This window comes from Plectropomus leopardus, chromosome 24 (genome assembly GCF_008729295.1).
Source record: "Plectropomus leopardus isolate mb chromosome 24, YSFRI_Pleo_2.0, whole genome shotgun sequence".
Classification (NCBI taxonomy): domain Eukaryota; kingdom Metazoa; phylum Chordata; class Actinopteri; order Perciformes; family Serranidae; genus Plectropomus; species Plectropomus leopardus.
The window spans coordinates 5,170,272-5,192,525 of record NC_056486.1 but is presented as its reverse complement, the minus strand read 5'-3'; the positions used below and the strand labels follow the sequence as shown (position 1 = coordinate 5,192,525).

At 39.4% G+C, this 22,254-nt stretch overlaps 1 protein-coding gene across 1 annotated transcript in view; it reads right to left on the bottom strand.

Moving 5' to 3' along the window:
- Positions 1-22,254, bottom strand: part of LOC121962663 (semaphorin-5B-like) — a 28,668-nt gene that overhangs the window by 5,797 nt on the left and 617 nt on the right. The window contains exons 2-16 of the mRNA XM_042512908.1: positions 12,723-12,911; positions 10,093-10,192; positions 9,851-9,896; positions 9,188-9,250; positions 8,241-8,339; positions 7,662-7,875; positions 7,284-7,569; positions 6,636-6,771; positions 5,268-5,475; positions 4,946-5,153; positions 4,104-4,221; positions 3,638-3,822; positions 3,043-3,186; positions 2,788-2,935; positions 807-1,032 (exon numbers count right to left, since the gene is read on the bottom strand). Coding sequence (XP_042368842.1) covers positions 807-1,032; positions 2,788-2,935; positions 3,043-3,186; positions 3,638-3,822; positions 4,104-4,221; positions 4,946-5,153; positions 5,268-5,475; positions 6,636-6,771; positions 7,284-7,569; positions 7,662-7,875; positions 8,241-8,339; positions 9,188-9,250; positions 9,851-9,896; positions 10,093-10,192; positions 12,723-12,867 — 2,326 coding nt within the window. The 5' untranslated portion in view covers positions 12,868-12,911. The remainder of the gene's footprint in view (positions 1-806; positions 1,033-2,787; positions 2,936-3,042; positions 3,187-3,637; positions 3,823-4,103; positions 4,222-4,945; positions 5,154-5,267; positions 5,476-6,635; positions 6,772-7,283; positions 7,570-7,661; positions 7,876-8,240; positions 8,340-9,187; positions 9,251-9,850; positions 9,897-10,092; positions 10,193-12,722; positions 12,912-22,254) is intronic.

Below are 22,254 nucleotides of genomic sequence, written 5' to 3'. Positions count from 1 at the left end.
TGGACATGTGCTTCCCCATGACAGTTCAATGATGTTTGATCAGTCTGCTAATTGATGTCTAGAAAACAGTTTGGCTACATCCTGCTTTTGATGAGACCAGCTGTGTTTATTGTGGCAAACTGGGAGCTCAGCCACCAGCAGCACCCATTAAAGCCCAATCACATGATGCTCTGCTCGGGAGGATTCATGATATTAGACTGGTCTGTAGATTTAGACAAAGCTTCAGTTTGTTTTCGGACCGGTATAATCCAAAAATAAAACTTAATTTAAACCTAAAGTTTGCTAGGCTATCGACTGGTTAAAGGAACAGTTCACCCTAAAATCAAAAATACATATTTTCCTCTTACCTGTAGCACTGTTTGTCAATCAAGACTGTTTTGGTGTGAGAGTGTTGGAGATATTGGCCATAGAGATGTCTGTCTTCTCTCCAATATAAGAAACTGGATGTCGCTCAGCTTATGGTGCTCAAAGCCTCCCAAAAATACATTTGAAGTTTTGAGTTTTTAAAACTTAATTTTATGCCACTTTTAACATCACAAGCCGAGTGCTATCTAGTTACATTATATTCGTGAAGGCATATATCTCTACATCATTTATCTACCAATACTTGGCAGCTCACACAAAACCATCTAGACTAGTAAACAGCACTACAAGAAAGAGGAAAAATATGTGTTTTTGGTTTTGGGGTGAACTGTCCCTCTAAAGGATGACAAAAAGAGTCAATCTTGGCTACATTTGTGATTTACAAACAAAACCGCAAACAAGAGAGTTAATGCCTCCATAACATGTTCCCTGTTCACACTCACAGTCAGTCTGGCAGGCTCCAGACCCGTCATTGGGGCAGAACCGGGTCTCCAGCTTCTTCTTGCCCAGCTGGAGCTGCTGGGGGTCGGGGAGCAGCGCCCTGCAGGTGTACCTGAATCTCTGCTCCTGCCTTGACCCATCTTGACTGACGTTGACCGGCATCCAGGGGGTCCAGGGGGTGTTGCGGCGCACCTCAGGGCAGGCCTCTAAGTTACAGGCCTTATACTCCTGGAAAACAGGCCAGAGGAAGCTCATCACCAATAATCTAGACGTCTGTTTGTTCTACTGAGGGTTTTATTAGTCTGAAATTCATCATAAACAGCTTGCAGAGACACACTGCTGTCTTAATAAACAACACTAAAAAACACAAATATTGCATATCTTACTGTGGGACTTTATTACGCAGCCAATTACTGTGTTTAATAGGACTACGTAAACTCTTCTGATGGCTGTGAAAAGGCAAAGCTTAAGGCAGCATTGAAGGCTGCATCTCGCTGGAGACACACAGTAACTTCTTCTGGCTCCTTCGTGGGTTTCAAGAAACACAATTGCCATTGTTTGTGGTTGGGAAGCCAGTGAGGGATCTTGTTCTTTCAGCGTAAACCTCGATGTGTGTTACACCCTCGCTGTGAAGCTCCTCAGCAGCAGGTAAAAAGAAGCAGCTGTGGCACTCTGCATAGGTCATGGTCCAAAAGAATTGATCATAAAATTAGCTTGAAAAGAAACTGATATAAAAATACCATAATCCATCTGGTACCAATTTACCAAGCATATTCATGCTTCCAAAGGGATTAATCTTTGAATTTAATAAACCAATAATCCGTCCTGTAGCGAGTAGAGCCAAGAGGACCGATTAAAACTCATAAATTATTTTCTCTGCAGAGAAGCATGAATGAAAAATTGATTGCTTTATAGAAATATGGTAAGACTGTTCAATTCAACATGTATTTAAACTAATTTATCCTGTTTGAAAAGGTCTGTAATAATTTGAGATCAATCAGAAACAGCAAAGATTTAACTATATTAATCTTACAAAATATACAGTAATATTAATTGTAAACTGAGTGAAATCACTCATAATTATTTTATGTACCATTTGTGATATCCTACTTCAAATTTAAAAAAAAGTCTTGACTTTTAAAAAATCCCACAACCTAATATCTGCTCTGCTTTTTTTGTTTTTTTGTTTATTGTCCCTATAACATAAAGAGTGTTCATTAATGAAAGTATATATATAAAAAAAGAAATACTCACTGTAAACCAACCACAGCAGAGCAGATTTAGTGTAAAGAGTCTACATCCAAACTATGGAGTAATAGTAAAACATACTAATATGTTTTTGTTTTAAAACACATAGCTATTGCTGTGTTTACACCTATCGTTCACGTGACTGCGGCATTTTCTGATATTTTCTGGCAGATCTGATATTTTGAAATGCGACCTCAGTCTGAACAGCAATGTGACCCGTACAGGAATTCAGTGCACATTTTACATCACTCTAGATTAACATCCTTCTATAAAATGAAGAAAACTCTGTCTGTCCATCTGTCTGTATCCATTTTTCTTCAATGGGTTTCCCAATCTGTCTGAAATTGCATGTAGCTGTTGAATTACCATAGGTACAGACTGACTCTGTATCATTCACACACTGTACATGCCAGTTTTGTATAAAAATACTTCATAAATACGGTTAACTTGCTTCTTTTTTTGCCTGTGGAGTCAATAAGCGGGTTTCCATTACAGACTTGCATAAAACTTAAGCGATATTTTCGAAATGTCGATAAAAAAACAATTGCGAGATGACTGTGTTTCCATTGAGTGATTTTATGAGGCTTCTCCTCTCGTGATAAAATTCCAAGAAGCATGGTGATGGATGTTCAAAACCTCAGCAGGTTTTCTTCTATTGCAGCCACCACACTAGCCGTGATTATTTCCAATCGAATCCTATCGAATCCTGTCTTTACAAAATAAGCACTACAGTACCGTGGCACATCCAGGACAGCTGTTTCCATTCTCACAGGTCCTGGTCCTGGAGTGGACCCCCCCTCCACATTCAGCACTGCAGTGAGCCCAGGGGCCCCACGCTGTCCACATCACGGGCAGGGGACACGGCTTTTTCTCATTGCACAGCCTGGAAACACAGAGAGGTTGTTGTTATCCAAAGTGGTGATATTTTAGCTCTGTCATGTGTGCTTTCATCCTGGTTCAGAAATAGGATGCAAACGTTTTCCATCTCACCTCTCCTCTCTGCCCTGTCCAACACAGATTCGACCACCGTGACGCGGTGAAGGGTTGTTGCAGGACCGCTGCCTCACTTCAAACCCGATACCACAGCTGCTGCTGCACTGGCCCCATGAAGACCAGGGAGTCCAGCCGCCGTTCCTGAGGAACAGAATTGAGAATCCATGTGATTTATGGCTATCAAACTTGTTTCCAGCACCAGCAGTTTTCAGCAGCTGTTAAATGTTAGAAACTAGATTTTTCTGGACTGTTGCAGCGTGATGCTTGATGCATGTTTAGATGTTTCCAGGTGATTTTTGCAGTGAAATTGCTAAAACATTGCTTTTATTTTGGAATTTATTCATAAAAAAAATCAAAGGCAACTTGTTGCACTGAGAACAAAACCGCAGTGTTCAGCTTTTGTGATTTATACAACACTAATGTTGCCAAACATTGCCAAACAATTGATACGTCTGTTATGAACTCTGATGAGGTATTTTAGAGCTAAAGGAGTAAGGATGTATTGATCCAACTATTTTCAGCTTTGTTATTAAATCAGATGCTTCCCAAAGATCACTCTTTTGTATAATTATCAGCATATAGAGGACTGTACCTGGAGCAGTTTGCCACCTGGATAGTTGGGCCTTTACATTCGACCCCACCGCATCGGGCCAGCGGTCCGTCACATGAGCGTGACCGACACGCGCAGCTGCTGATGGAGCCCTCGCCGTCATCATGGTTACAGGGTTGCCATGGCCCCCAAGAACCAAAACCACCATCCTGTGTCAGGTTCCTCACCTCAAAAAGAGGATTTAAAGGTTTAAAGTTTGCGCCATGTGCACATGAATAAATCACATTTTCCTAAATGCACCAAAATGGTCTGAACTGAAAGTTTGATGCCCTGCAACTGTAAATATCACCTTAATGTTGTTACTTAATATACAGCTCTGTGTTAAAGAAATAGAAATTCATTTAAATTGGACCAATTATGCTCATTCTCAGGTTTATAATTGTGTTTTGGGTTTCTACAAGAACAAGCTTACATGATTAATACACCACACTGACTGTGATTGTCTTACCGGGCACTCGGTGATGTTCTGGGTCCACTGGTTCATGTTGGAGCTCTCCTCGATGGTGGTGCAGCGCTTCTGTTTGAGATCCCAGCCGCAATATGGGTCCCGAGCCTCCAAGCACTGACTAATATGATACATGCAGACAAACAGTCAGTCATTGTTGCAGCTGCAGAAATGTCAAGTCAAAGACTCTGGTAATCTGCACATTTCTACAGTTACACAGTCAGCAGGATGTTTAAAATTGTTTCTCTGTTTTATAGGACTGCTTTTGTGTTTAAAGTAGAACGACTGCTAGAGGGGCTGATACTGAGACATCACACAATGTTTTTCAAGGTTGTCAACTTATTCTAGAAGCGTCAACAAACTTGTTAAATGCCTGCTTATGTAATGTCTGCTCCGCCAAAATATGGACTGACATTTCAAAAGCAGTTTTTTTACAGGGGAAATAAACCGAGCTCTTAACATAATCATCTTTGTCAGCATTTATTGCGAGCCTTTCAGACTTGGCCACCCACACGTGTTTGTCTCTTTAATGGCACTAAGTTCATCAATCTTTTTAAGTATTTTCAAGTTGAGTTTGTAAATTTGCACACTCACCAGCAGCTGCAGTGAATCCACAAATTGAGCTGACTCCCAGATTTCAAACTTCAACTTTACTGAATAATTGACTACAGAAATGGGATGTGTCGGTATATCTACCTTTTTTAAATTCTAAGTCCCAACTCCTTCTTTTCCGATCAATTATGAAACAAGATTAACAGTTCATAAATCTGCTTCTCATTACCTGAGAGCCCAACTCATTTTTCAGAAAACGTAAGCTGCAGTTCTGTGGGTGTGTTGGGTCGTACCGTTCAGTTGGGTAGCTGGCGCAGCGCTCTAATGGGATCTTCACCAGTTTATCATCAAGCCCAACAATCAAAGATCTGTCACTGTGGAGGATCTGCAGACTCTTGATTGGTCCGATTTTCCCTTGAGGAAGGAGCCTGAGCTCCTCCAGGTAGCAGCCTTGGAGGCTTTTGTTGGTTGTGGAGAGAGTCTTCAGGATGGTGCCGTATTCTGATTGGATGAAAGAGAAAGGTTCTCGGATTATACGATCAATTTTCTTTATCTTATTATTTTAAAATTCATTTCAAATCAGCAATACAACTGACTCTCCCTGTTCTTGCTCACCAGTGCCGATGTACATGACATGGTAGAGTGTGTCTCGGCCCTGCACGATGTCCACCACCAGCTTGGAGAAGCGCAGGTTGTCCTGGGTGAGCAGAGGGTTGATGGTGACTGGTTGGACCACATCGTTCATTAGGAAGAGTCGCTGGGCGTCCTGGAGGCTGCGCTCTGTCAGGTTCCCCCCGGGGCCTCCCTCCTCCAGTGTGCCACACTGAGAAAATAGTGTCATGTGTTATTGATAAAGGCTTGTGGTTTTTTAACATGTTTCTGTTTTTTTTTTAACTGTTGTTTCTCTCTTTTGTTCTCAAAAAAAAAATCCTCTCCACACAACCACTTAAAAACCTCACTATCCAAATGAAAACGCAAAAAAACACAATTGAAGGGCTTTCAAAAACAATTGACTCTCTGTCTTTCAGACAAAGTCTTTGGAAAATAAAACAGAAGATCCTTTGGTAGAAAATCATTTGCAAGCTATCTAGCCTTAGCTGCACTTACCGGAGATTACAATGACAATCACACAGAGGCGCATAGTTTCCATATGGACTAAAGGCCAGATTAGAAAAGAATACAAAATTCCCTTTATTGTACTGCATTGTTTATTATACCAAGGTGAAAATTTGTCTTCGGGCCACCAGACACAGGAGACAACATAATAAATGGCAGACTATAAAAAAAGCATAGAAAAAGCTATACTTAAAAAACAAAACCAAAACCTGTGTACCTGTGGAAAAGGCCCGAGTCTGCAATTTTCTTTTCAACAAAACACCCCAGCAGCCAATTTTACTGATGAGTACACCTTCAACCTGTCAACAGACCTTTGTGTTTGCACTAACTACAAACTGTATTTATTCAAATTAGAAGTGTCAGTATGAGGGGTTTCATGAATGTTTTTAGTTTTACTTGTCTCTTTTCTTGTTTTTCTGCTTTCAGTTAAACTTCCTCCATAAGAAAGATCGAGCTGCAGGAGGCCACGACTGACAGCACAAGTGTATGTTAAATGAATGCAAATCTGAAATAAGAAATAAAACTACTGCATATGAAATGCAGAGATTACATGAACTGAAATGTCACAACAATGTCCCTGCAGCCTGATTTGGGCAGCATTTTGTATATACCTTGGGAACGTTGCCAGGCATTTATTGTTGGAGATATATTTGACGGAGCTGAGCTGCAGTTTTCTTTGTGCTCTTCTGCTATCTCTGTACTTGGCACGGCAAGATGAAATGAGTGTCAGGCTTTTGAAAACTTTTCAGAGGGAAGGCTGGGAGATTACAGAGGGACAAAACTTCCTGCCTCACATTTTCTCATCTATCGACATCATGCTGCCTGAGAGACACAGCTGTGTGGATCCGGTTTGTTTAGGTGAGTTACCTGGAAATTGGGGATGGGGTTTGGGGTGGAGAGCCAGGCAGTGCGGGGGTTCTCCTGGTAGCGAAAGGGTCCATTAAATGCCTGCGTGATGGAGCTCAGATTGAAGGCACAGACGGCAGATGCTGATATACTGTTTCTAAAGGAGGGGGGGATGAGATCACGGTTAGATCTCTGTCATTCAGTAAGAAAAAAATCAAGAGTGAAATACAGAAAATGGCTGGTAATCTTTGTTATCAACAAGGTATAGAGATAAAATACACAGTGACAGACATCAGCACCTCATTTCTCTGTTTGAGAAGGAACCTTATCTGAAAAACAGATATCTTAAGACTATTAAAGTCTTATTTTAAGATTGATTAATTCATTGCCCTTGAGGACTTTTCAATGATGTGCGGGGACCCTGGTTTTTGCAGAACATAATGATGTCACATTGACGTTGAAAAAAAAAAATCCCATTTATCACAAAAAAGTTTGTTCACACGCATGAGGTGGTATTTCAGGCGATTCAATAAAGCCATATTTCTCAAAACTGGATGGACAGACGACCCAAAAACATAGCGTCTCTGGCCTCAGATATTGTTGGCGTGGAAGCATAAAAACAGCCGGAGAGGGACTTTAAATAAGTTGTTAAAGAACGTTATTACTCACACATTAGTGGTGAAGATACCGTAGATCAGGTCCTGCTCCGGGAGGTAAAAGGTGCTCTGCAGCTCGTTGTAGTAGAAGGGGATTTCTCCTGAGCGTGAGCAGTTGAGTCGGGCCTTCATGAAGGTGGTCCAGGTGTCCTCCAAAAGAAAACGTCCACCCATATCGTTCTTACAGACCCGTGCCACCCGAGAGAACACTATCTTCCCACAGTCGTTTTCAACGGCGGTTTCTCTCAGGAAGAAGTAGGCAAACCGACCGATCTCATACACAGACACGAAATTAGGCTCTGAAAGACACATGAGAGGAAGAGAGAAGATAATATACCCACGAAAACATTGTTATAGGGCTGGAAAAAAGGGACAAATAAGTGTTGTTTACCATTGAGCCATTTGGAGTTGTACTGAGCGGTGCGCAGTGGCGGCATGTTCCCCAGGCTCCTGTAGATGACAGGGTCACGTCCTGAGAAGTCGATCACCGTAGCAGCATACAACTCGCCCCGCTCCGTTACCATGGCAGTGGAGTTGTGGCGTGGGTCATAGGGACATCGGGCGACACCGTTCACTGTGTCCAAAACCTCGCTGATGTTACCAATCTGGCAGGAAGTAAACAACACCATTGAATTCACAACAAATAAACAAACAATAGAGGGAAAATGAGAATCTGCTGCTTCTGTTTTAGTAATTGGTTTGTACTGTGGGATGCAAATGAAAACAAAAACATTATTTCAAACTTTTGATTCATTTTGTCAGGAGAAAAAGATACAATCTTGAGCTTCTTTTATTTCCCAAATGCACAAAGCTGATGCAAAAATGTTGAGCTGAAAAAATCACAGTTTAATCCTTTCTAAATCAATCATTTGTATTCATACGTTTTGGGGTCATGAAGCCAAAAAAAAAGGGAAAACTTAAGAAAACCCTGCTGGTAATGTGCTTCATCACATCTCATGATAATACCAACCTGCCTGGTTATGCAGACGGGGGTGAAAGCATTGGTCCCACACGTGTAGAGCGTCCCTCCACTTAACAACAAAACCCGGATGTAGTTTTGACACTCCTCCTGCAGACAAACACATCACAACTCGGCCATAAACAAAACTTGATTTCAGTTCATGTGAGTAACATGCATCATGAGAAACTGATTATTTCACACAACTTCTTTCATCAATAACCAAAAACAAACAGGCTGAAACCCAAGTCTTATTTTTATATCCTAAATCAACCAAAGGATAACCCAATCTACCAGCAACACCAAAAAAGCAAAATGAATGAATTAAAAACAAAACCTGTTATTTTCTAAACTGTAATGCTCATTTCAATCAATTATTTAAGATTTTAATCATTTTACATGATAATCTGTGATTTTACATTTTAAGGTTTTTTTAAAACCCAAAATAGAGAAACAAAATTTCAACTCAGCAACGAGTTTCATACCTTGACTCCCAAAATTGGAAATAAATCTGTATGTTATTATTTTATTATTCATATTTTATTTTTGTTCTTACTTGTTTCAAAAATGACCAACCCTCTTAAATTGGAATTTCCTTCTCTAAATTAAAAAAATAAATAAATACAGACAAGAAGGCTATTGTTTACAGGCTGAAAAAAAGTATTTCCAATGTTTTTAAATACACAATGTCTACTAATTTTAACGTGTAGGATCCTCAAAAAAAATATCCGTAGAATCATAACAGCCAGCTTAATGAATTATCCTCTTTAAGAGATATTTTCTGAAGTTTAATTATTATGCATTTCCCCAAATTATAGCACAATACTATATAGCATTACAAGTGAGCAGTACAATATGTACAGACATTTCTTGCTCAACAGCTCCCTTGTTTTATAAAGAATAGCTACAGATTCAGATAATTTCTGTTTAATATACTCTGTTCTGACTCAACACATTACCTCAGTCTTCCCTTTGCTCTGACATGAGCGCTTTGTGTCTTCATCAGGTGACCATTCTGTCGCCTGGAAACAATATATATATATATATACATAAAATTAGAAAACACATATGGAACATTTTTGCTAAATTTAAAGGAATAGTTAAATACTTTGGAAAATTTGCTTATTTGCTTCATTGCTGAGAGTTAGATAAGAGTGTAATAATTTCAACGCAACATTATGTGTGTTTAATTTGTAAAAAACAAAAAGTCACTGCAAAACTCACAACACAAGACATTACCCCCACAAAAATACAATCTGTTGTGTTTAAACTGTGGATATAACATATTAATTACGGAGCTTTCCAGGTGCTAGGAGGCAGATTAAAAGCCGAAGAAAAGTGATGTTGCTCCAGGCTTCAAAGGGTTAAAGAAAAACATAAGTATATAGGGCTCAAATCCCACAAAAAAGAACATCTTTTTTATTTGATTAATTTCAATCATCCATTCATTTAAATATTCAATAAATATTTGCAAAATTATTAAAATGCAATTCTAAATACTTTTAAAATATGTATTTTACAGAAATAAAATGTTGTCCATTTTATCTTTTTATCAATTCAAAATTCTACCAATATAAAAGAAAAATAAATTGAACCCAAAACTTGCTCTTGGCTCACGTTACCTGTATGAGGGAAGCGTTGCGCAAACTCAGTCTGAAAAGGAAGTTTCTGTAAAAGAGATATTTCATGTTGTAGATAAAGAAATACATACACACACACTCTGCAGAAGGTTTAACTGCTAGCTCAATAAATGCATTTGATCAAACCATATTAAACAAAAAAGCAAGTGTTATGCAAGTGCAAGTGTATATTAGCAACATATATTAACTGGATGCTGTCTGCTTTTAGTGCAGTAATTTGTCACCTTGCTCCCACAATGAGCTGGTTTCTGCTCAGGTCCAGGGCCAACTGGGAGAAATCCTTCACTCCTGGGTGGGAGAACTCCGACATCCACGGCCTCAACGCTAGACACAAAAACAACAACAGGATGTAAGAGCGAAAGGTCATGCAGAGACATAATGTGAAGTGCGTGTGAACCCGAAACTACCAAATGGTCTCTGGCTAACAGCTCCAGCCTCAGTGATTTTTACTGATGTGTCACATTTCTCTCCAGTGAATCACCTGATTCTGCAGCTCCGCAACCTTCCATGAGCCTTTTGACCTGATCCCAAAACAGCGGCTCAGGACGAAGCTTTAAAACTTAAACACCAAGGATGAGAATTCAGAAATTGGAGGGCTGAACATGATAAGAGTCAGGAGGTTTGGTACCAAAAATGCATCAAGTTGGACAACTGAAATCATCCAAAAATACAGCAATTTAAATAAAGACGGACATATATATATATATTTTTTTTTTTTTGGTCTGTAGACTACAATCAAACATTGGTCAAAAGCTTGTGTCAGGTGCTCATGGAAAACGGGAACCAACAGGATAAACAGGAAGGAAATCGAGACACTCCAAAAATGGGAAACATGAGGGGAATTACATGAAAAAGCCATTATTGTCTCGGCTAAACCATTTAAAAAAACCCAACATGTTTGGATCACTACCGGTCTTCATCAGGGCATTAAAATCATATGCATATGCACGGAGATAAATATTTGTTTGGTTGCTGTTTCTCCTGTTTAATGAGCCTTTTGTAGCTCAGTTTTCACTTTTTTTTAGCTCAGGGAGTGTAGCTGGATGTAATCATTACAGGAACAACAGGAATATCAATGAGAGCAATGTCCTTGCTTTGACTCTTTCATCTTTTTGCAGCACATTTCTATTTGATTTAATTCCCTGTACTTTTATTTTCCTGACTTTACTTAATTGTCCTTTTTTTTACCTTGTAAAGCACATTGTGACTTTGTTTATGAAAGGTGCTGTATCAGTACAGTTATAATAGAGTAAATGAAATAGTCTTGATTTAAAACCTCTCTCTGAGCAGGATGACAGCGAACCAAAACTGAACCATAAACCAGCCACTGGCTGTTTCACATAATCTTTGGGTCGTGTGTCCTCACAAAGTCCTCCAAATTAATCCTTCCCACAGTGTTCAAGAGCAAATTACTGGTGTCTAAATGCATGCTGGGTCTTTTTATTGGACGGTCTGGCTTGTGGGACAAATGTAACCAAAACAATAACAGCACGGTTTGCCAGTCGAACACTTTGAGCTGAATGGGAGCTGACATCCTGTCAAAATAATATCATCACAGAGCCTTTCACAGTTGTTGGACAGTTGAAGAAAAACATTTAATGAGGCCAGACTGTAGACATCCAAAAAATGTATTCAACTCATATAGACCTGTTTAAATGGCCAAGCACAGATCCAAAATTTCAACACCTATAACTCTCATGTGCGAGACGTCACGCACAAGATTAATCTAGATTAATGCCACCTGACAGCTTTAAACACTGCAGCACTTTTATCATCTCTGATTAAAGTTGAACAGCAATGAAAGATGGCGACAACATGAATACAAGCCATCACTCTGACAACAGTGATTTCTAATTTGAACTGTGCTCTAAACATGTCGATCAGTTTGATTACTGAACATATATATTACATCTTTTCCATGTATACATACAACTTATGTATACTGTCCGCTATTTCTGTCGATACCGTTCAGTGGAGGAAATTAGCTTTGTTCCATTACTAATTTTTATTTCTGGGATTCAGCTTTTAAAAGAAAAAGGTAGGTTTTTAGGTGTGGTGGGGGGGTTGCAGGTGGAGAGGAAGGGAACGTACAGGTGAACTTTACACCACAATGTCCTTTGTTGACTGCATCCCACTTTGGCTTTTGTAATGATCCCTTCCAGTTCTTGTAAAAACCTCAATAAAAATTAGATCACAAAAAACAACAGTGATTTTGAGAGGCAGCTACAAAGAAGCATAGATATTTTACATGTCACCAAAGTGGCAGTTTGTCGCAAAACTTTAAACCTCTTCCTAACACACATTAGCAAATATTTGACCTGCAAGAATTGCAGAACTGCAGGAGGTGGTGGGAAATGAGAGACTCTCTCCTACAGGAGTCTGTCAAATATCAAACTCTATTAGCAGCTATGGTGGCGCTGAAATTAGATTCTCTTTTTCATCGGCTATAACAGTTTATATTCATGCTGACTGATTAGATGTACTAGTATTTTTTATATGTGTAAACGCTAAATTTAACTGCATGAAACAATGAAGGTTGTCAATAAGTTTTTGTGAGCTCAATTTTATTTTCAAACAATAAAAGTCTGAGATTTAATAAATCAGATATAAACTGGATCAGTGCTATTTTCCAAATGTGGATTTACTGTTTAACAAGCTATTTCAAATTATGTTGCCACTAAAATTGGGCGAAATGTTATAAATCAGCTTTCAGACCTACAAAGCATGAATCAGCTAGTTTATAGTTGCTGCTACAATGGTGCTTTAGACGAGGATAGCGACCAGTAGTTGAGGACAAAGGTGGACATGTCTCTGTGTAACTAAAGGAAAAACAGAGTGACATTGATGCACTCACCTTGGTAAGAGACAACAGGATGCTCCTTTCTGCTACAGTCTGCTGGTTTGATGTCAGGCTGCTGGGACAGACACACAGACGAACAGATGACCAGCACGAGGCCACAGGGGGAGAGGGCCCACGCCCCCCACCCTGACGTTACCATAGTTACAACCACATCCAGTCTTCTATCAGGTCCTCGGGAAACTTCTATGGGAACAGAGGAGAAGTCTATCAGTTTTAGCACAGAATCAAACAAGGACGAAAACAAATGACTAAAATATAAAATATAAACATCTGTAACAGCACTTTAAACTTCTGCACACCCTTCCTTTCTCCCTGTCCGCCTGTCTATCCATTTAAATTAGTTTTGCCAGCCCAGCGGTCCCTCTGCTGGCTCTGTCTGTCTGCTTTGGGTGTCCAGCCCCGCAGTGTCAGCAGGACTCGGCCATGGCTAATTCACCTCAAAAGGCCAAAGCCGCCAATCTCTCTAATGCCGACTCTCAGACCGAGGGTGCCATCAACAGAGATCTTTATGACGAAGGGGAGCTTTTCAGGGACGAGCCCGGGCGCAGAGCCAAACGGGGTGTGAACTCTGAACTGAGAGACACTTGAGGGGTCTTTGTGTCAGCATCAAAATTCATTTGTGTATATCAAATCTGCTCAAAGATGATCATCTGATGATGACCGGAGCCTGGGGGTCACAGCAAAGGCCCAAAGAACGCTGCAAAATAGCGCAATACTGCTAAAAACTAGCAGATAATTTAGGCTATATGCTCTGTACACACCTGTGTCAGCACCTGTGGACATTTGTGGACTTGTAGGACTCACTGTCCAACATTTGGTCATGATGTGAAACATGTTATGAAGAGCTGGCAAAGCAAACTGACAAGTTCCCTGAGTGATGCTAAATATCAACAAGTGAACTACAGCTGACAAATGGAGCTCTTCTCTTACTGCTGTGTGAACACACGGACATCCAGGTCAAAAGGACGACGCCAACTTTACTGTCACAGCATAACATTTACATTTTACAGCTTTATTTTTAGTATTTGATAGATGAAACTCCCGATTCCAGCCTCGTCTTTGTTGAGGGGAAGGAAATCATTGCAATATGCATGTGTAATGAAGTTGTGGAAAACTAAAGAAACTAACTTTTACATTTTGAAACCTTATAGAAAAAAATCTTTGGGAAGACTTCTGATCATGAATTTAACCATGAATTAGAAAAAGTTACATTTTCAAAAGAATTTTGAAGTCAGCAGGTAAGTGAAAATGCCTTTAAAGCAGGGGAAGGGTTTGAAGTATCAGCTGAAGTGTGAGACATGAAAGCAGTTAAAATCAGCATATGAATGAAAGAGAAATTATTCTTTTAAGTTTTAAGGGGAACTCCAACAGTTTTACACATCAAAGTCTGAATCGAAGTCTTACTGCACAGAGAAGAGAAGTCCCTCATTCCCGTGTCCATTATAAGACCTTATTTTGGAAAATATATGTACGTGGGTACCATGTCCGGCCTGGCCGAGCTTTGAGCATGTTTAGACCTCCAAAAATGTGATTCATTTGGCAGAAAAACAATAATTCCTTGCATTCCAAGAGGGTCATTGTACGCCTCGTGCTTGGGCCGTAATTATTACTTCAAGTGATGTCACTTGAGTCAGCGTTGGTTGGGGCTGAAGACTACAAGTTTAGAAAACAAATCTAGGTGCTGTGGAGTGAGAAAGAAGATCACACCTCTGTGGCCCACTCCTCGTCTCTGCTTTGTGGCTCATTTATGCTCAAGGTGAGATACGTATAGGGACACAAACGAGCCCTCTGTTTGTACTCTGCATTCTTTCGTCTGTATTTATACATGTTTTCTGACAGCTTTCAGCTTTCAGATATTGAAAAAAAGGAACAATATCCCCTGAGGTTGTGGGGGCACATTAGCTTTGTTAAAGCTTGATACAAACACAGGAGATGACAAAGATATTTTGACATGGCTGAACAAACAATAACATAGTAAAAAGAATTCTCCGTCCACTTGTCGCAATGTATTTCATGGACTCACAGACCGCTGCTGTCTGCAATCCTGCCACTGTAAAAAGGATCATTACTACGAGCTCTTGCACCGTCCCCTCACTCCTTACTGTGTGTTGACTTCGCCCTCTAGTCCATCTCTTGGCTGCATCTATACCAACATAAAGGACGCATGGAAGTATGAGAGGAGTGATGTTTATAGCAGCTTCTACCATAACTCATCAGTCTCTGAATCCTGTTTCTGTGCTTTTTTAATCCCGACAGGCAGCCAAAATGTCAATCAGAACAGCTGAAAGAAGCTGTCAGTCAAAACTAAACCATGAAAGCAAATTGCACTGACAGCAGTCAAGTCCATAGCCACCAATAAGATGGACTAGTTTGCACCTTTCATTATCAAACTGAAAAACAAATTTGTTTAAAATTGTAAAACAACCAACCATTTACTCAGTGTTAAGTTTCACATTTATTGCAAAAAATATGTTCCTTTGAGCAACAGTTCAGCAAATTTGTTAAGCTTCTCCCACTCTCCTTTAACCCTTAAACTAGTTTCATTGCAGCTGCTACGTGCTCTACAGAATGGAGGCCTGAATGTGTGCCTGTCTACGGCTCACCGGGAGCACTGAATGTGTGTAGAGGCAGAGGTTTTTCAACCTGCTGGGTCTGACATTGCTGCTTAATGAAGCGACAGGAGCAGAGCCTTCACCGCTGGCCTCGCTTTTGTTATGTGGCCATGTTCCTCTCACCGCGCAAAGGCAGGCCAGTAAGAGGCCTAGTGTTCTGGGACTTGTCTATTCAGTACAGTGAGGGGGAGCAGCAGCAGATGTCAGTCAGATTCTTCAGGGGCAGGAGAAAATGTGCGGACGCAGATTCTCACTCTGTGGTCGGCCTTAGTTAAAGAGGAAAACTGCGTGCTTAGATTAACAAGTCTCCATACCTAAATAAAGAAGTAATTTGTCAAGGCCTTCAAATGATCTACATGAGCATTTTCAGATATGCCACCTCTGCTACAGTTCAGTTTATTCGATTAAAATTACTTTGTTCAGGTTGGAGAAAAATCATCGTTGAAGTTATGGCTAAAACAAACCACACTGACTGAGGTAGGAGACGGCATGCTCACAGCACTCGACTGTCAAAAAGTCAGACATTTGAGACCTTGTGTATACAACAAACCACCCTGAACTTCTTCCTGAGAGGTTTTGCAGCACTTTAAAAATATCACGGTACTTCTTCTTTACTTATGAGAGGACAGACATTACGAAAATGACCACAAGAGGTCACTTGTAAAGAAAACGTAAATATGTGTCATTTTCAAACTGGAGTGCTGGACTTTTACATATCGATGAACATCCCTTACATTTAAACCCTTGCCAAACAGGTTCACACAACGCTGATTAAGTGTTCAAAAGTAGTCAATGAAATTTAAGTTATTTCAAACCAGCAGATACATAGAAACGATTTAAGATTTAGGAGGAAATCAGCTTTTGACCAAAAACTAGGAAGTAAAGGCAGGTAAAAAATTTGAGTCTGTTTTCCTGGAGCCATGAGCGCGTCAGAACATTCATTCATTCATGTCGCTGCCCGTGTTGGAAAAACACCATAAAGCCTTAACAACCTGTGAGGAGATTAGAAATACAGAGTGTTTGATTCATGTGACCTGTATGTGTTTCGACTGTGGGAGGAAAACCACAGGAACACGGAGCCAACATGTGACCTCCACACGGACAGGAGCACTGCCAAGGTTTTAACCCTCCGACAGCCACCTCGCATAAAGTTTAAGACTTGATTTTACTGTATCAATAAAGGAAAATACGAAAGGTGTATACTTTTTCTGTAAGCATCGATTGCAGCTCTGTTTTTCCTCAATCACTTGTGACTCTTGGCCAGGTCTCTCTTGTAAAAAAAGTCTCTGATCTCAATGGGACCATCCTGGTTAAATAATGGGTATATACTCTGCCTCTCATCCCTGTGTGAGACTGAGAGCTCACTCAAACATCACATGAAGCTTCGCAGACTCTGCATAAACTAAGAAGCTGAAACTGTCAGATCTACACTAGCCAGTGTGCTCCACCCTAAACATGTTGAGAAGTTCATTTTTCTTCCAGTCATAACACCATAATAATACTATAATTACTTTGCAAACAATTGCATGCATACTGCAATATGCATCCACTCCTAAATTAGATTTTGGGAAAAGACACAACTGCAGTAATTGCTACAATCCTCATGAGACTACAGATCTTCTGAATGTGGTAGAATCGACTCACTAAAGCACTAAAAATAAGTAAAATAAGTTAAGTTGACCAAAGTGATGATTATAAATGGTCTTTCGGTCATTAAATGTGTCCTTATTCTGCAGAATAGTCTGTTGTCCATCACTTCTGGAGACTCTAACAAAAACAGCTCACTGCTAACTACTTCTTTAAAACCTATGCCTATATATAGATAGTTTACCTTCACCTCTTATTTCACTTTGACTTTTATCACCAGCATGTGATTTGTTGCAGTTAGAAAACACACAAACCCTGTATGGTGAAAAGGTTAAATTATATATGCATAATCAATCAAATGCTATTCTCCAATGTCGTGCATCCCAAATTTTGACCTCTTGTTGCATACAAATTCTGCCCCCTCAACCAAAGGATGATTTTTCTTTCTCAGACTGATTTATTCAAGTACTTTTCAAGGCCTGAGATGTGAAATAATCCACTAAATCTTGAGAAAAAAAGCCAGAGAAGACTGGTGAAAAAAAAGTAAAAAAAAAAAAAAAAAAAACAAAAAAAAGCCACAAAGGTTAGCAGAGCTAGCTGCAGCCTCCAGAGTCTCCAGTGAAACTGCAGTGACACATTAACAAGTGTTTGGACTGTGTAGCAGTGTTCCCGCAGCACTTCATCACAGTTGTACAAAGTTTACACACTGCAGAGGTTTTTGTGTAACTCCTCATTTTTCTTCCAGAAGACAACGTTTTGCCAATTATTGGACGTTAAAGTTTGGAGAAAGAAACTGATCTTAAAATTTAAAGTTAAAAGAATTAAAGTAACATGAGATGTGAATGTTTTTTGTGAGCCTCCCTTCTTTATTTCAAGAACTTTCTTTTCAAGCGCTCTTGGCTTTGTCTTCAGACAAACAGAAGAACATTTGAGTCTTTTCAGGAGCCAAAGGGATGGCCCTCCCATGGTGTGTGTCACTTGGATACCTTCTCTGCTTATATATGAATGAGTTGATTCGATGGAGTGAAGAGTAAAGCATGGGTGAATCTCTTTTTTTTAACAGTCATGTGACCACTAAGCTCACTAAGTTTGAATGCGCCAACAGGGGCAGCCGCACTGACACTGTGAAGGTGCTATTTCTTTTTCTGTCAGGATGAGCAAAACCTCTTCAGTCGTTTCTTACAAAACCACTATTATAGGGAGTTATGTGTCGTGATCAGACGACAAAAGACCTTGAAAATGCCTAATAACACCTCCACCAGGATTACACAGGCGACAAAATGAGCATGCTGAGACACTGGGTGCACATGTTAAGTGTGCTTCATTAAAATCCTGACAAATCCTCTTTACGGAGGTGATATATGACAGGGAAATTAATTACAAGTAATTATTTGCTCATTCAAGGCTGTGAAACTTGTTCCTCCGTGGCATTTAAGACAAAAGGAGAGAGTGCAGCGTTTGACCTTTGTATATGAGCCTCTTGTCTAAACCCTCTTGTACTTGAACTTCATCCAAATATCATTAAAAGAAACAGTGAATCCATCACCTCCACCTTACACCGAACAACCTGATTCCAGATTCCTCCTTAAAGAAAAAGCTCTCACAAAACAACAACAAATTCCTAAAAATCTCCCTGTTATCAGCTCCTACCCGACAGCAGCCCTCACCTATAAAGTAATAATATCATTTATCAATAGTCAGTTTGGTTGGAGCAAACGGACACTGAGAGGGCATCCAAAGTCTCTCCATCAAAATATTCAGAGAGGACCATTTCCGAGGCAGTGTTCTCAGCTCCTTCCTACCGGGGTGAATGGCCTCTCTGTGCAACCTGCCAACTATCTGCCAATGCCTGCTCTCTTTTACAAGTGAATAGACTGAGTTTAGCCACAGTTAAAAAGACACACTAACGTGCCATGGCTGCGCCACAATGGCCGCCTGGGTAATTTGCCAAACCTAATGATGCCGGTTTGGCCCCGGCGAGAGGAGGTAGAGAGCAGGAATCCTAAAGAGGCACACAGCTGCACCGATCCCTCTCCTCCTATCTCCACTCGCTCCTCTCCGCCTCACACGGTTATCTCATTGTGGACTCCATTTCACGAGACACAATTAGGGCGTATCACTAAATGTATAACTTCTACATTCACTGAAAATGCTCTACTAACAAGTGAAAGTCATTAGACACGACCAAAAATGTCAACCCAACCATTCCTTACAATACCTGCCCGCACCGACAGCAGACACACTCAAAATAGTAATGGTCCACTGATACTGGTTTTGCCGATATGATACGGAAACCGATTATTAGTAGTCAATGAGACCAATAACAGATATTTTGGGCCGATATGCATTTAAAATAAAAATAAAAATATTTCTGTGAATACTTAAAATTTGGAATATAACAAACTCCAACATAAAACTTTGTTTAAATGCCTTTAGCAAATGTTTAAATGTTCACTTTTATTTGAACAGGCTCTCACATCTTTTATCAATGAGTTTTCAAAACCAGAATTTTTCCAAAATATTTTACCCCATTTCCATGTCTTTATTTGAATAGTTGAAAATGAGTACGCCTACGAACAAGCACTTCCCAGGCACTTTTGGGGATAAAACACCACCAGTTCAGTCCACGGTCACACAGTGCAGCACTAGATGTTAAATACAATGTATTTTTGAGCGATGTTGGACATGTTTGGGAATTTTATGGACATAATGAAAATGATAACCAAAACAGTGTATATTCAAAACTTAAACTTAATTCAAAAGCATTTCTAAGCCTGGAACACAGTATTTCAGATTTCATAAGTTTTCCAGGAATTCAGTGACAATGGGAACCCTGTTATGATTATGTAGAGTGAAAGGATGTTTTCACTTAAATCTTAAATGAACAGTTGTTGTAAGCTATAAATAAGGCACTACGCATGGGCCGTACATTAGGGCTGCACAATCAATTAATCAAAATATTATGGAAATCACACTATGACCAAGTACATTATCCAAATTGCAGGAGCTGTAATTTTTACATGAAGGTTAGATGTGTCACAAAATAGCATTATGAGTGAAGTATTGTGGTGCATTGGAGATGCTTCGGCTTAAAAATCATATTTCAGATGCTTTTTTAGTAGAAACCTTAGCAAAAATCACATAATCATTATGATCTTTTTGCATATCCAGCAGCCCTGTTACAAATCCCCTTGACACATGTTTGTATTAATAGGTTAATAAGAGATGAATATTTACCAAGTTCATCCACTATCTCTGCACAAAAGCACCAGTGCAGGTCAAAAAGATAAATTCATGCAAAAGGTTTGACTAAGAGCCACATAAAGTGCAAACATCACTTGCACCACAATCCCACTAAAAACTGCAGCCTAAAACAGGTATAATACAACTGAATTCACACCCACAGTATGACAAGTAGTATTAAAGACGGCACCTTTCTCCAGAATATACACAGTGCAATACAAACATCTGTTATCACACAATTGATGTTCTATGTTTAAGAACTGAGCCAACTCTATCCAAGTCCAAGCTCATTATTCTCAACATGTGTGCAACAAGTGGAGAGAAGCAGTCATTGGCAATGAAAATCTTAGAGCCTGAGGCTTCCCTCCAACCATGAAATATCTTTTGTTTTTAAATCACACAAGTAAAAGTTAAATCTGAATCTTAGACATAAATAGTGCATGTCAAAATTTATGGCTAAAATATAAACTGGACTTGCTGCTTTGCAGTTGTATGTCAGATTGCACACAGTTCACGTCCATGTCTGTGAAAACATGGACGCTTCTCACACATCTTTCCTCTGAGTCACAAAGTTTAAGATTAGAGTCACCAGTTCAGTATCTGACCTAATGTCACCCCTTCTGTCCTTCAGTAATAACCTTGAGAAAAGGCCAGAAAATGTTTTTTGCAGAACATCATGATGTCACAGTGAAGTTTAAATATGATCACTTCATTATAATGTCCTGCTAGACATTTGTGTGAGTTTCTGTCATAATTTGCATATGAATGTGCTTCATGAGGTCACAGTGACCTTGACTTTTGACCCTTGCCAACCAAATTCTAATCATCCTTGAATTCATGAGAACACTTGTGCCAAATTTGAAGAAATTTCTTCAAGGCCTTTTACACCTGCCAACATTATAACAGCCCAGAAACATATACAAATCTGCAGTTTTTAATGTAATAAACCCACAAATGTAATACATTTCCAACAAACGTAATAGCAGTTGCTACTACAAACATAATACATATTTCTCTAGCTACTACATTTGCAATAGCTATTACATTCACTGTAATAACTTCCCACAAATGTAATATGAAAGAGAAAATGATCTTTGGGTCAGTGTTGTTTGCCTATTTACTTATATGCCTACCAATGTGTTTGAGACATCTCATTAGAAAATATCATTGGTTTGGGCAGAGCGGGTCGACTGTCAGTCGATGACTGTAGTAAATGTATATGCATAATGAGAAGATGCATACATATAGAGAGAAGTGTAAACAGGTAATTTCCACTGAGGACAGCCATGAGATGAGGTTCAAAGCTCCAGAAAAGGCTGCTACCAAAGAGGATAAATTCAACCTTTAACAGTCTTTAAAATAGAGTACCATAATAAGCTTCACAAAGGTAATATGATTCATAGCTATTGTATTTAACTTAATTGGATTTTTAACAGTGTTTACACAATACTGTCCACCCCTTGAGGATGCCTTGTAAATGAAAGAGAAAAATATTCAAGGCACCATTTTTAAGTGTATCTAATAACCGTGAGCTGCAGAATACAAATTATTGCTTTGGGTTGTATTATCTCAGTATGATGATTAGTTTGTGAGCCAAAGCTCTCCTTGTATTTATTACTTAAATGTACCTTTGAGTGGATGCTTTTTGTTGTGCTGCCCAGTGCAAAAAGTGCAGAAAATAAATCGATCTACTGCTATCACGCCAGCTGTGTTTATCTTTGATACTCTTGTGTGACTAACAGTATTGGTGTTTGACTGATTAATCCATTGCATATAATTAAGTGATGCTGTTGTCATGGAGAAGGACCTTGTAAATTGTAGTCCTTATTGCAGACAAGCACATGTGGAGATTATTGTGATGCCAGATATGACTAGTATTTTTCATTCATGACTCATACCTCAATATTCATAAAAAATATCATAAAAAAAGAATAACAAATTAAATATTTGTTTGTCTACCTTTCTATTAGTCATCTATGAGAGGTGCCAGCAATTATTTTGGGGGAAAAGGAGAAAATAATTGCAATTTTTTACCCAAAAATTGCCAGGTGCTGCTTCTAGTCAAAAATATCCATCAGTATCAG